At 39.6% G+C, this 12,934-nt stretch overlaps 1 protein-coding gene across 1 annotated transcript; it reads left to right on the forward strand.

Moving 5' to 3' along the window:
• The first annotated feature begins 870 nt into the window (after positions 1 to 870).
• Positions 871 to 12,249, forward strand: depdc1a (DEP domain containing 1a). Its single transcript, XM_044362470.1, has 12 exons — positions 871 to 1,098; positions 3,050 to 3,315; positions 3,423 to 3,567; positions 3,789 to 3,913; positions 4,368 to 4,498; positions 5,022 to 5,069; positions 5,356 to 5,493; positions 5,934 to 6,908; positions 8,113 to 8,285; positions 8,513 to 8,689; positions 8,856 to 9,062; positions 10,700 to 12,249. The coding sequence occupies exons 1-12, from the start codon at positions 1,051 to 1,053 to the stop codon at positions 10,838 to 10,840; spliced, it is 2,574 nt and encodes an 857-aa protein (XP_044218405.1). The 5' UTR covers positions 871 to 1,050; the 3' UTR covers positions 10,841 to 12,249.
• Positions 12,250 to 12,934: the final 685 nt, after the last annotated feature.

Genomic DNA, 12,934 nt, shown 5'->3' on the forward strand with positions numbered 1-12,934 from the left:
AGAAGATAAGGGTTCTTTCAACAGTAAAACACTGGTATCTGCTCTAACTGTAAATCAGACCTTTTTAATAGCCTGTAGTTTTTTCCCTTTAACTTTATTGAAAACAAAAAACAAAAGTCAATGCACTCACAATGTAAGTCATTGGGCCCAAAATCCACAAGCCTCCTTTTGCATTAAAAATGTATTTAATTTATTTTATCTGAAGCTAATATGAAGCTTCAGCCATCCAAATAAGTCAAATCAAGTAGACATCTTTCAACGTTACAGTCTCTTAAGTGCCAAAGTCCCTCTTTTTGTTACTATACTTTCACCGCAGTGAAACACTGTCTGAGGAATTTGATGCTAAAAAGAAACGTGTCAGATAACCACTTGATATTACTAACTCAGACTACTGAAGCCTCATATAAGGTCCAAATAAACTTTTTAATCCATTTTTATACAAAATGAATATGAACACACTGTGGATCACTTACAAACACATTTGAAGGGGATCTTTTAATAGCCAGTATGAACAGGGGGAATTATATAGCGAGGAAAACCTCTTTCAGTGTTAATATGGGCACCTGACTGTTGTTTTTAGACAGACTTAAAAAGAATTGTGAGCCTATCCTTTAACTAGAGAATTGTAATAGTGCTCAATATCTACTAGAAACAGAGTAAATGTTAAATTCCTGTTGGTCCATTTCATTATATGCATACGGGATTTGCAAAAAATATATATAGATAGTTGAATTAAGAAGCTAACATTATTGTCCATTGAAATGTTTTCGAAAAAGATTTTAAAAAGTCGAACTTTTTGTTTTGATCCCCCTCCCTCTTAGTTTCGACGTTCGTCACGTGACTCACTCACTGGCCAATCCCGTGCCAGAAGAGCACGGCTCGTAATTTTGAACATACGGAGAGCAGACGGGCAGAGTATTAGTAATGCTGCCACACAGGAGCTGATAGCGATACATCTTTTTTTTTCTCCCCCTCGATGTAATGGATATATTTATCTCTCGTCACATCGGATGAATTGAAAACATTGGCGCTGTCTTTTTTGTGATAAATATGACTTCCCGTGTTATCACCCCTGGACCGTACCGTGCCACGAAACTGGTAAGTTAACGTTAGCCAATGAGGTCACAGCAACGCCATAACGTTAGCTGTTAGCCGTTTTTAAATGAATGTCTTTCATACGGGGTTGTTGACAGTTGGTCGGAAATACTTTGAGTGTGTTTATCTTTGATTAATATCACCTTTTTATGAATTTTTGCTACTCATTTTCTTTACCGAGCTACTTTACATGTTGTTCAGTTGCCCAATACGTGGCTTTTTTCGAGATTTATCGGTTATAGTATCGTTCATATTCCACTTCACTGCCCTGTCAGTGCATTTAAATCGCTTTTTTGTAAAGGTCATTTGAAAATATCCTCACCCATACCTTACCACCGTTCAATGTAAGTGATGGAGGTCAAAATCCACAGAGTGTTCACACAGTCATTTTATGCAAAAATGCACAAAAGCTTCATGAGTCTTCAAAAGTCTGAGTTAGTCATATCAAGTGGATATCTGCCACATTTACAGTCTTTTTTAGCATCAAACTCCCTCTTTGTGTCTTCTTGGACGGTTTTTCCCTGTTGAGCTGCAGTGAAAGTAGGCTATAGTAACAAAAAATGGACTTTGGCACTAAAAAGACTGTAATCTTGAAAGATATCTACTTGATTGGACTCATTCGGACGGCTGAAGCTTCATATTAGCTTCCGATAAACTTTTAAATGCATTTTTGCACAGATGGAGGACTGTGGATTTTGTCCCCTATCACTTACATTACAAATGCATTATGAAGGGATCTTCTAATGGCAAAAAACTGAACCTTTCCTTTAAAGTCATGCAGCAATATACTGAACAATAAATGCAAGTATGATAAGGGTGACGCAATGACATATGGATTAGATACAGTATGCCTTACTTCTAGGGCTGCAACCAAAAAAACATTGTTGATTAATTTGCTGATTTTTTTTTTTTTTTTTTTTTTTTTTTACCCATAAGTCTGTAAACTGTCAGAAAATAGTGGGAAACTCCCCTCCCAATTTACAGTTTGAGGGCAAGAAAATTTGATGTCTTCAATTTGCTTATATTCAATTAACAATGACATTAGGGCTGCAAATAACAATTATTTTCATGATCAATTAATTAAAGGACCAGTGTGTAGCATTTAGTGGCATCTAGCAGTGAGGTTGCAGATTGCAACTAACTGATTACCACATATTAAGTTTACTAGCATAGAAGACTAAAGAAACCAAAAAATATTCACATTTAAGAAGCTGGAACCAGGTAATTTTGACTGAAAACATTTAATTGATCATCAAAATAGTTGTCAATTCTGTCTATAAACTAATTGACTGATCTTTGCAGCTCTAAATGATATAACTATAGAAATACAGTGTATACAAATGCAGCAAATCCTGATATTTAAGATGATAGAACTGGCAAATGTTTGGCATTTTGTAGTAGACAAATGACTTAAATGATCAGTTGCTTACCAAAAGTTCTTGCACAACTTCACTACTACTTCCAAATTATTAGGCAACTCAACTTTATTGTGAAACAAACGTGTTTTGGCTTGTGGCCTTTAGATGACCCCGATGAAGGCCAGAAACCAAAATGTGTTAAATGTGTTGGCCTGGCAGTAAAGTTTACTACAAGTGTTGCTGAAGTTTTGACCCTTTACAACCATTGATCTGTAAACTGACTAATAATATTTGTAGAAATGGGTTCTCTTTATTGATTGTCATGATTAAGAACAATTTTTTCTACTTTTTTTTTAGAACAGTGCTTTCCAGAGGAAGTCCTTATTGTTCTTACACCAAAAATGTTTCCAAACCTTAAACTAAACTCTCTCATGGAATAAGGCATCAGGCTGTTTCTGTCAGGAATTTCCCTTGTGACACTGAAGTGTTATCAAATGAATCCAAACATAACAACATAAATTGCATTATAACACTAGTCCAGCTCTACATGGACCTGTTAGTCTTTACTAAACCCTCTCCTCCCTGTCCTCCTGTAGTGGAATGAGGTGACTCGTCTGTTTCGGGCTGGCATGCCCCTCAGGAAACACCGCCAGAACTTTCGGCATTATTCCTCCTGCTTCACCGCCACGGCTGCCGTGGAGTGGATGCACCAGCTGCTCCGTAGCAACAGCAATTTTGGTCCTGATGTCACCAGGCAACAGACGGTGCAGCTCCTGAAGAAGTTTCTGAAGAACCATGTGATCGAAGACGTGAAGGGCCGCTGGGGCACGGAGGACCTGGAGGACAACAACACGCTGTACAGGTACGCAGACTTTTGGAGAAATGTGCTGCGAAATTATTTGAGGAGCAGATAAAATCAATTTGTTTGGACACTGATTGTTCCAATCCATGTCCTCTCTCCTTCTCCAGATTCCCCTCCACCTCTCCTCTGAAGCCCATTCCCTGTCCTGCTCCAGGCTCAGCTCCCAGCTCCATTAAGAAAAGACCTTCACTCAGAGACAAAGAAGGTTTCTTCAGGTTTAAGAGTATCAAGAAGCACGAGAAAGAGACACAGGTGAGCTGAACAGGATGTGGATTATTATCAGTCTTATCTTACATGTGTTTAATCGTGTACATTAAATGCATACAAATACTTGCATATCATTAACTGCTCAGCCTGACATTCAGACAAGTTAAAACAAAATGCCTCCTCACAGTTGCAGAAGTTTAGTTTATATGTAAAAAATAATTTATATGTAAAAAAAAAAAAAAAAAAGCTCTGTTTGTCCCTTACAGGAGAATGTAGACCCTGTCCTCCAAACAGAGGAAGAGAATCAGCCAACAGAAGAGCAGCAGTTGCCGAGACGAGAGCTGACTGTGGAGGATGAACAGGACATCTGGAGAGACATCACCATCACCCAGTATAGACAGAAAAAAAATATTGCTCTGTTGTAGTGCTGGGCGTTATAGCGGTTTTAATTCCCCTTACAATATGAATTTTTCATGTACTGCCATAATGGTGCACAGCTGAAATGATCGCTGTAACTCTCCAGTAGGCAGCAAAATATATAATATTGTTCACCGCAAAGAGCGCTACGGTCAGGGCCTCGTGTATACTGACAGTAATCGAGGCAACCTCCGTCAGCCTCATACTGCTTTAGAAATGAATCACTTCAAAAGTTTGTGAGTCTGAATGAAAGTAAATTTCAACTAATTTTTGGTCATTCCGCCCAGCACTACTCTGTTGTGTTGTATGCGTCCAATGCATGGCTTATTTTATCACTATATTGAAGTTACAAGTATGTAATTTCAATATGGTACATATTTCCTAAAGCATAAGATGTGATAAACTAAACCTTGTGTGTTGCGTTTCAGCCTGCAGAGGATTCTGGGTGTTACATCTCTTAATGAAGTTTTAGACCAACGTCACGTAAACCCACAAAACATCATCTATAATATGACCAAAGTCAACAAGCATGGAGTGGTCACGCTGGACGACAAGATCAGTAGGTTCTGACGGCGGGCAGAATGACTGACTGCACGTCCGTCTCTGTCTCTACCTGTGTGCCTTTCTGTCTACTTCAGTATTTTCAACCATCTGTTGAAACAATTTTTAAAATGTGAAATGTTGCATCAAGTAGTGTGAAAAATTTCCATTAGGTGAGTTGAGGCTCACAGAATGTCAGAACACACATCATTTTAAAGAACTGACCTTAATGTTCATTAGTATCTGCTAATACTGGACATATTTAATGCTGTCTGTAGACCATAAGAAGAAAAACGTGCTTGGTGATATTCTAGCACAATGCATGTGACCTTTGGGAGGTCAGGATGCAAAAAAAAGCATTAAACACATTTTGCATTGGATAATTTGAATTTATAATGTATATTAATGTTATGGACATTGAATAAATTACTTAAATTATAAGACTAAACTAGGTTTTTAGGTTGTGCAAAAACACAAGTCTTAAATAGTGGATTATTACAATATAACTGGTAACCAGTCCAACCTGTCAATCATCTCTCTAGATGACCTTCCTCACTGGGTTTTGTCTGCCATGAAGAGCCTGGCCAACTGTGAGTAGCAACAAGCTACGTATACATTACTTTACCTTACATTCATACACCTTTGTCCTGCACAAATAATGCTAAATGTTAGAAATCGGCAATTGAAGAAAATGTTTTTCTATATAGTGAATAAAATGAGCCCTGGATGTTTAGAATTATATTTAAAATAAGACAATAAATTCATAGATAGATATTTGTTTGGTTTATGAATGTATGCTCATTCGAAGCTTTCAGATATGTTTTTGTCATCCTTTCTGTCTTATGACGGCTGCAGTAACTTCCTGTTTGTTTCCAGGGCCAAAGTATGACAGCGCACAGCCGTCCTATCCCGGCTTTGAAAGAGATGTCTTCAAAACGGTGTCTGATTACTTCTACAGCCTTCCGCAGCCGTTACTCACATACGAACTGTATGAACTGTTTATCAATGTGCTGGGTAGGTATCTCTGCGGTGATTTCATTTGGCCACCGCTTGTCTATAAAACAGCAGCTAAATGGATGATGTGCTTTTGAGAAATGGAAATAATACTCAAACATTGTGACAGGATTTTTTTTTTTCAGGATCTTTCCACTACAGTTTCCACTATGTGGTTGAGTGCTTTGACCTCTAACAGTGACTTTTGACTGCTAACAGAGGTTTTGGTTGTTGTCGCTACTGTTTGTGGAGTCCTAACAGTGATAATGAGCATCTGTACTCTGTGTGTACTGGTGTTTGCCTGTTATGTGTTGTCTCTGACCAGCTGATGGTTCTGTATGTACGGTAAAGATTTGAACTAACGAAACCCTCTCCCTCCCCTTCACTGTCTGCTTGCACTGACCCTCTGCCTGCAACGCTTGGCTCTCTCTGTCTTCCTCTGTGTCTGCATCCACTCCCAGTGTTTTGTGGTTATGTCACAGCGCCCGCAACACACCAGCGTGGGAAACGCAAGAAGCCTGACCTTCCCTCAGTGCCCCCTCCAGCCAAGACATCATTTCACTCCACAGAGTGTCTCCTCCTGTCGCTGCTCAGACAGGGAACATGCGATGAGACAGAATCGCCCATGAGAGAGGTGCTTGGAGGGAAACTTCAGTCACGACGGCTGGCGGCGCTGAGAGGTGACGGTCAGTTAGGAGGCAGCTGCTTGAGCCTGGGTACAGTCGGCTCTATGAGGCCCCGAACTAGGAGCTGCTCACTGGAAACAATCCTAGATGACTCTGTCAGTCTCACCCAAAAACAGCTGTTCACGTCCAACGAGAGCCTGGCGTCCTGTGTCAATAGCAACAATAGCCAGGGCGACGGCGGTGCCATCACGAGACCCCGCAGTCGTTCAGACGTTACATCTGTATCCAAAGAAACTTTAAATCCTTTTGAAAACGCTCCAGGAGGTTCCACCAGAAACAGACTGTCTTTAGTTTCTGCGGCAAGACTGTCGGCAGCACAGAGGTTGCGGCCACAGAGTGTCGGCAGCTGTCTGGACATCGTCATTGAGACCAGTGAAGAAGATGTTAAAGAGACCAGGTGGCGGAGCCGAGCAGCCAGCTGCCTTAACGTACACACCTCCGTAGACCAGCATCACTCCTCCTCAGCTTCACGTCCTCCCTTGTTGTCTTCTTCTTCCTATCATCCTCACTCCTCCTTCTCTTCATCTGCTGTAACCAAAGTACAAGGGTCTCATGCTACTACAGGACCTGGTGGGCCCAGACCCGCCTCCAGTACCTCTAATCTTTGGTCCCTCCCTGCCCCTGCTGTTGTCCGGCGCTGCGTCAGCTCTCTGGATGTGTCCAAGCCGCCTCGACCTGTTTCACTGTTCAAACCGCCTGTCTTTGTGCCCACCAGCAACTCCCAGCCCCCCCAACCCAAACCTGAGCACAGTAAGACCCTCTGCCCTCTACCTGTCTGTGTGTCTGCTTGTCTGTCGACGTCTAATCAAACTAACATCTAACCACTACTCGTATGAGAGTTTATTAAAAGTATTTCGGAAATACAACTCTCATTCATCTCAAAGAGTGAAGAGATGTGAGTTGAAGAGTTCCAGAAAATGATTTCATCTTCATTGAAAGGGCACAGAGTTCATGAGCACCTCACAAAATGTGTTCAATTTTAGATAAGATAGTCTATTGATGCTGCACACTATAGTTTGCTTGCTTTTTGTATATTTTTTTTATTTTCCTTCCCTGCTGCTTTTGATTTTTGCAGCTTGCTGCATTAAGCAAACCACATTGGAAAAACTGGACCTGCTAAAATAATGTCAGTCTTTTTCTGTCAACATATGAAGTGCCAGAGTAGAGAATCTGTCCTGCAAACAGTATATTCAAGTAAAAACAAGTTGAAATAGGAAACAAATGTATGTGTGCAATGCAGCTTCTTGAAGATCTGGAAACTAGAAATATCAGTGATTTTAATAAAAAAAAAAAAAAGAAGAAGAAAAATCTACAGTCATAATCATTGTGATGAAAGAACAACAGACATTTGAAATAATATAAGCATTAAGAAATGATTCATAAAGGTACAGATTCTGTATCATTTAACAAGCTCAGATGGACAGGCATCTGACTGCAAGATGTTAGCATAGTGCTGTAAATAAACAATGTACAACAATTAACCAGATAGCCTTGAATCCCGGACATGGATATCTCCTGAAACTTGGACATTTCAGTCACAGATCCATTTATTATTGTTGTGTAAAAAAAAAAAAAAAAAAAAAAAAAAAGCCTTTTGGAAGAAAATTGAAAATACAAACTCATCGAACCATAGAAAATTATCTTGATGACCTACAAATGATGTGTGGTAACGTGGCATTATTTCTTCTGACCTGGATCAGGGCTATGTACTGGGATGCCCATGCTTTTCAATAGTTAATAAATCCTACCTGACTCATCTTGCACCATACAGTAGCTGTAGTTGATTAACCTCGTCATCCATCATTCATCCATTCATGTGTCTAGTCTAGTGAATGTGATGTAGCTGTGATGGATGAATGTGGACTTAAAGAGTGATTCTACTGCTGTTTCTTTGCAAGATTACAGATTTCACCTGCCTCTGTCATCATTACTGTATGAATACGTGTGTGTGTAGGTCTTCTCCAGCCTCAGTGCGAGCGTGTGGCCATTGAGGCCCTGCAGCTGTGCACCCTCCTCCTCCCACCTGCCTCTCGCAGGAAGTTGCAGCTCCTCATGAGGATGATGTCTCGCATCAGCCAGAACGTGGACATGCCGCGTCTCCACCCCGTCATCGGCACCCGAACACTGGTGAGGGGAAAAATATCGCTGTACTCATCTTTACTCTACAATTTGTGCCCCTGTAATCCTAATTTCCTTCCTTGATGAAGATTATCTCATTGAAATCAGTTGGATTACAGTTAGAGTTGGCTCTTTTTTCATCACATAAGGCTTGTTCACAGAAGACATTTTGACATTACTACCAATAACATGAATGTTTTTTATTGATTTACTTGTTTTTTGTGATTTTTGTTCAGATGGTTCACACGTTTTCAGGCTGCGTTTTGGGCAGCGCTGAGGAGTGTGATCTGGACGAGCTGTTAGCTACCAGACTGGTGTCGTTTCTAATGGACCATCAGCAAAGCATCCTCTCAGTCCCAGAGTTCCTGCTGAGTGCTATCAATGACCACGTACAGTATCTGCGCACGGTACAGGTACACTTGTAAAATGTTCCAGTATATATCATTCCACTGAACCAGCTGAATGAAAACAGAAAAAAAGTTATGACCAAAATGCAGTTTGGGTTTCATCTGCATTGAATGTACAGTGACTATCTGTCAGAACAGACACACAGACGTGTTTTTACTCTTCTGATTACAGGTTCCAGTCAGCAATGTTCCTAATATCGATGCCAGTGACCCAGTTTGCGTTCCAATGCCCATCTACGCGTTCTGCCGTCAGATTAGCGGCGCTGAGTTTGAACAGCAAAAGCAAGCGTCTTCCCAGAAGGCCATGGAGGAGTTACTGGAGATCCTGCTGACAGACCAAAACATGAGCGAGAAGGACAGACGCAAGAAACTGAAGCAGGTAACAAAACAGTCAGAAATCTGTATTTTCAAACAAAACATGGTTTTACAATGATTTAACTGGCACCGCTCCAGATTGACCCCTTACTTCCAACATGGTTCCAAGATGTTCCAAGATATTTAACATTCATTGTAAAAACTAAAACATGAATCATGAACATAAATCATGAAATCCAATCACCACAATTTAAGAAAAAATATAAGATAAAATATAAGGACAATTTGATAGATAAAGTAACAGTGTCATTGCAGATTTCATCATAAATCTTTGACCCTGTTCCTTAAATAAGTCCTGACCTGACTTCTATAAGCCGATCTTATTTTTAAAAAACTTCTGGCTACATTATTCACTGGAGGCACTTTACAGGAACGCACACTGGCCCTGGTATTATAGTTATAGCTGAGTATGGACCATCGTTACCTGAGAACACACATACTGAGTAACATACCTGTTTATAATATTCTACATATAATGCAGCTTCTGCTCTACTCTGAGCTGTACTGGCAGCAGTCCTACACTTCTGAATTCATCACTACCAAGATGAGTTTAAGAGGATGCATTTAATATAATAAGAGAAGCAACATGGGACAGTTTTTAGAACAGCTGTGTTGACCTGACCAGGCACCAGTTTCTTCAGACTTTTTTTTTAATACTTTACCTTCTGCTGCACTTTAGTCTGTTATGTACCTCTACCTATTCCAGTTTGTCCAGTTTTTTTAAGATGTATATATTGTATTATTTAATAGAAAGCTGATAGTAGATGTTGAAGAAATTTCACTCAAGTCCTTGTTCAAAGTTTGCTGTGGTGGAAGTGGTTTAATAGCATTCCGGAAATGCGGTGAGCATACTGACACAGAGCTGGTCTGATACAGTAGACTGACCCAGAGCAGAAGAAGTGGTGAGACTTTATACAGTAAAGATCAAAGCACCAAGTGGTGAACGAAAGCTACAGTATGGATCAACAATTGGTGAACCAAAGATAGGGGGTGAGGGCATTTACATACAAGATCATGGTTTGCCAGGGGTACGTAGGGAGGGGTCAGATCAGTAAAGGTCAGGAGGGTGACTAACAAATGGGAAACAAAGGGGTAGAAAGGGAGGGCATTTACATACAAGATCAAGGTAAATCCAGGGGCAATACAGGAGAGGTCACATCAGCAGGGGTCAGGAGGTGGAAAGGACACAAACTTGGCATATGTTTGATCAAAGAGTTGTCTCAGACGTTATTTGATTATCAGGTCTCCAAACAAAATGTGTTCTCCTTTGATGATTGAGTCTGCTCCCAAAGGGTATTCTTCTTCATAGACAAGCACACAGGAAACAAGGGGAGAGAGGGGGTTATGACATGACAAGGGTCCCTAGCCAGAGTGGAACCAGGGATGTCACGGTTATGTGGCATGCACAGTAACCACTACCAGGGCGCTCCCCTGTTTGTCCTTTAACTAGATGTATAGATAACATTAATACACCATCTGGAAGTGACCATTTAATTCAATTTTCAGCTTGGAAAAACATTTGCTAACAGATCAAATGTTTGCACAACGTACTGTGATTGTCATTTCCAGTAGTGTTTATATTCAGTTAACATGTTCCAGCATTAAGTTGTTAAATCCTGCATTTTATTGTCCTTTCCACAGTTTCAGAAGCAGTACCCAGACATCTACAGTCGGCGAGTCCCCTCCTCAGACAGAACAGAGAACAAGACTGACAACAAGCCAAAGATTAAACCTCCCCTCCTCAACATCAAGAAGACCAAAGCTTTCAGTATCAGGAACTAAACTAAACCAACAGGTGTCGCCACAGTAGAAGCCACAGTCTGTTATGTCACGTGTTTTTTTTCTGCACTATAACTGCACTGATACTGATACTAACATGTTCTGTTACATTGGAAACTGTTCAATTCCTGTTTTGTCTCATTTATGTGCTAACATGAGAGTTCATGCAGGCTGGGAGACTTCTACAATGGTAAATATGTATATTCGTGTTGTGTGTACGTGTGAGACGTGTTTACAGCTGAGTGATATGAAGGCAGGTGGACAGACAGCAGTTCACTTTATTTACTGTGTTTGGATAAAATGTGTTTTTGAAGCAGGGTTTTTATAAAATGTGTTCATCTGGATCAGTCAAAACTTCTCTTTTTGTCTGTTTTCTTCTCAATTCACCTGTCTTCTCTGTTGCTAGCTGATACTGGTGTGTGTGTGTGTGTGTGTGTGTGTGTGTGTGTGCGTGTCTGTTTTTTGAGAAAAAAGTATGCAATTCTGAGATCACTGGTCCATATGGGAGTTATTAGATTATAGATTTATTAATTTATATGGATGACGATATTGGGAGCAGTGCTAGATATGTCTTTGCTTGAAGTGTTGTTGTTTTTTTGTCTGAACTGTTTTTATTTACTTTACTAAACATTTTATATCATAGATTCTCAAGTTTTATTTTAAATTCTTTGTAGTTTGAAACGTTGATTTTATGTTTTATTATTCTTGTCTTTTGGCTCTTAGACTTTCTTTTTGCTTCATTTTTTCAGTCTTTTTTATATTTTCACATTTTCGCCCCTTTTCTTTTATTTCTTCTTATTCATCTTCAACACTTGCCTGCTTAGTTTATTGGATAGAGAAATGTTTTGCACTGGGTTTTAGGCGTTATGACCGGCCAGCAAGCTCATGTCAATCATCAGAGTGGTTAATTTATACATAGTGAATGCATATTAAACTCCCTAAAGATGGCTTGACCAGACACATGTCATATTTTGGTTAAAAAGTTGCTACAGCTGATACTCAAACTTCATAAAACATTTTTTTTTCAGCATCTGCAGCATTTATCATTTGAAAGCAGTGATGTGGCTGTTGCTTAAAATGAAAATAGCTTGTGAAGGTGTCCATCAATTTCAGTGATATAATGTCAAGTGAGGGAATATAACAAAGCTAAAAGTTGACTTAAAATGTCAAGACATCCTGTATTTATTTATCTTATGCTATATGAAGTAATAGTTCTACCCTGATAGATGTGTGTTTATACCTCAGATCAGATGGTGTGTGTGTGTGTGTGTACCATACACTCTTCAGCTATGTTTTTGACAAAGACTCTTACAGAGGATTGTTTACTATACACCCACACAGTGGTACTGTTTCCGCCACATTGTTTACTATGCAAAGTCCTGGGAAATAAACCTTTTCAGATGTTCTATTTATTTCACTTTGTCCTGTTTCTTTATGTTAAAGTGTGTGTGTGTGTGTGTGTGTGTTTGTGTGTGTGTGAACAGATCGGTGTTCACTTTCCTGTAGATACAGTATAGACCTACTAAACTGGAATTGAAAGAGGACAACTGAACCGAACTTTTGTACATTTTATACACACATATATTTTATATCAGACCTGAAAGGAAAACAAAGAGTCCTGCACACTGTCCATCACTTGAATCCATTTTAATAACACAACATTTAGCTCCTCAGACCTTCATCAGGTAAAATTCATGTGAACAAACAGCGCCATCCATACAAAGACTACATGAGAATAATTTTGCTACTAACTGTTTGGCCCATTTTTAGATGACCTGTAGTGCCTTTTTCTGCCTCAGATTATAGGCTACATTGGGTCATATGGGATTTGGGGATTTAGGGCCCTATTGTGTAATGCTAATTCATCTTTTGTAATATATGTATATTAATTATTTATGTAATTGCAAGAGCTGAGTGTCCTGCTTGTTTTTCTATTGGATTAGCTTATTGACCTTAATTTATATACATATTGGGTTACTGGCTTGACTGGCGGGATTTTCCCGGGTAAATACTGATACTGATAACTGTTTTTATATTGATGATGAAGGTCTGAGGACTAAAACATTGTGTTATTAAAGTGAGTTCAAGTGATCATTT

Source organism: Thunnus albacares, chromosome 9 (assembly GCF_914725855.1).
Source record: "Thunnus albacares chromosome 9, fThuAlb1.1, whole genome shotgun sequence".
Classification (NCBI taxonomy): Eukaryota; Metazoa; Chordata; class Actinopteri; order Scombriformes; family Scombridae; genus Thunnus; species Thunnus albacares.